Source organism: Aplysia californica, unplaced genomic scaffold, assembly GCF_000002075.1.
Source record: "Aplysia californica isolate F4 #8 unplaced genomic scaffold, AplCal3.0 scaffold00001, whole genome shotgun sequence".
Lineage (NCBI taxonomy): Eukaryota > Metazoa > Mollusca > Gastropoda > Aplysiida > Aplysiidae > Aplysia > Aplysia californica.
The window spans coordinates 1375888-1377061 of NW_004797271.1; the positions used below are offsets into that span (position 1 = coordinate 1375888).

The 1174-nt window shown below is 44.4% G+C and overlaps 1 protein-coding gene across 1 annotated transcript in view; it reads left to right on the forward strand.

Moving 5' to 3' along the window:
* The window catches only part of LOC101858073 (uncharacterized sodium-dependent transporter HI_0736), a gene marked incomplete at its 3' end in the record, with an annotated part of 27355 nt that extends 26621 nt beyond the window's left edge, over positions 1 to 734 (forward strand). The window contains 1 exon segment of the mRNA XM_013080070.1: positions 600 to 734. Within this exon segment, the coding sequence (XP_012935524.1) occupies positions 600 to 734 (135 nt within the window).
* Between the last annotated feature and the right edge of the window lie 440 nt (positions 735 to 1174).

Below are 1174 nucleotides of genomic sequence, written 5' to 3' on the forward strand. Positions count from 1 at the left end.
TCTCTCTCTCTCTCTCTCTCTCTCTCTCTCTCTCATCAGTCTGGTGTCAGGTATCACTATATTCATCCTTCTCTCTCTCCACAGTCTGGTATCAAGCATCACTATATTCATCCTTCTCTCTCTCCACAGTCTGGTGTCAGGCATCACTATATCCATCCTTCTCTCTCTCTCTCTCTCTCCACAGTCTGGTGTCAGGCATCACTATATTCATCCTTCTCTCTCTCCACAGTCTGGTGTCAGGCATCACTATATTCATCCTTCTCTCTCTCCACAGTCTGGTATCAGGCATCACTATATTCATCCTTCTCTCTCTCTCCACAGTCTGGTATCAGGCACCACTATATTCATCCTTCTCTCTTTCCACAGTCTGGTATCAGGCATCACTATATTCATCCTTCTCTCTCTCCAGTCTGGTATCAGGCATCACTATATTCATCCTTCTCTCTCTCCACAGTCTGGTATCAGGCATCACTATATTCATCCTTCTCTCTCTCCACAGTCTGGTGTCAGGCATCACTATATTCATCCTTCTCTCTCTCTCTCTCTCTCCACAGTCTGGTGTCAGGCATCACTATATTCATCCTTCTCTCTCTCCACAGTCTGGTGTCAGGCATCACTATATTCGCGGCTGTGTTCTCCACACTCGTCCCTCTCAAGCCCTACTATACACAGAGTGACGTCATCAACGTTCTGAAAGACAGCGGGCCTGGCAGTACTGGCCTTACGTTTATCTGGTCAGTTGTGGTGGTTGTTGTTGTTGGTGGTGGTTGTTGTTGTTGGTGTTGTTGTTGGTGTTGGTGGTGTTGTACTGGACTTGCGTTTATCTGGTCACTTGTGGTTGTTGTTGTTGTTTGTTGTTGTTAATGTTGTGATTATTGTTATTGTTTTTGCTGTTGTTGTTGTTGTTGTTGTTGCTGCTGCTATTGCTGTTTTGTTGTTGTTGTTGTTGTTATTGTTTTTGTTATTGCTATTGTTGTTGTTGTTTTGTTGTTGTTGTTATCGTTGTTTTTGTACTGGACTCACGTTTGTTGTGATGGTGCTGTTGATGTTTTTGGCGGTGGTGGTGGTGGTGGTGGTGGTGGTGGTGATAGTGTTGTTAGGTTTTTTTATGGGCTAATTCTGTTGTTATTTTTCTTGTTGATGTGCTGATGCTGACACACTCCCCCTCCCTCTC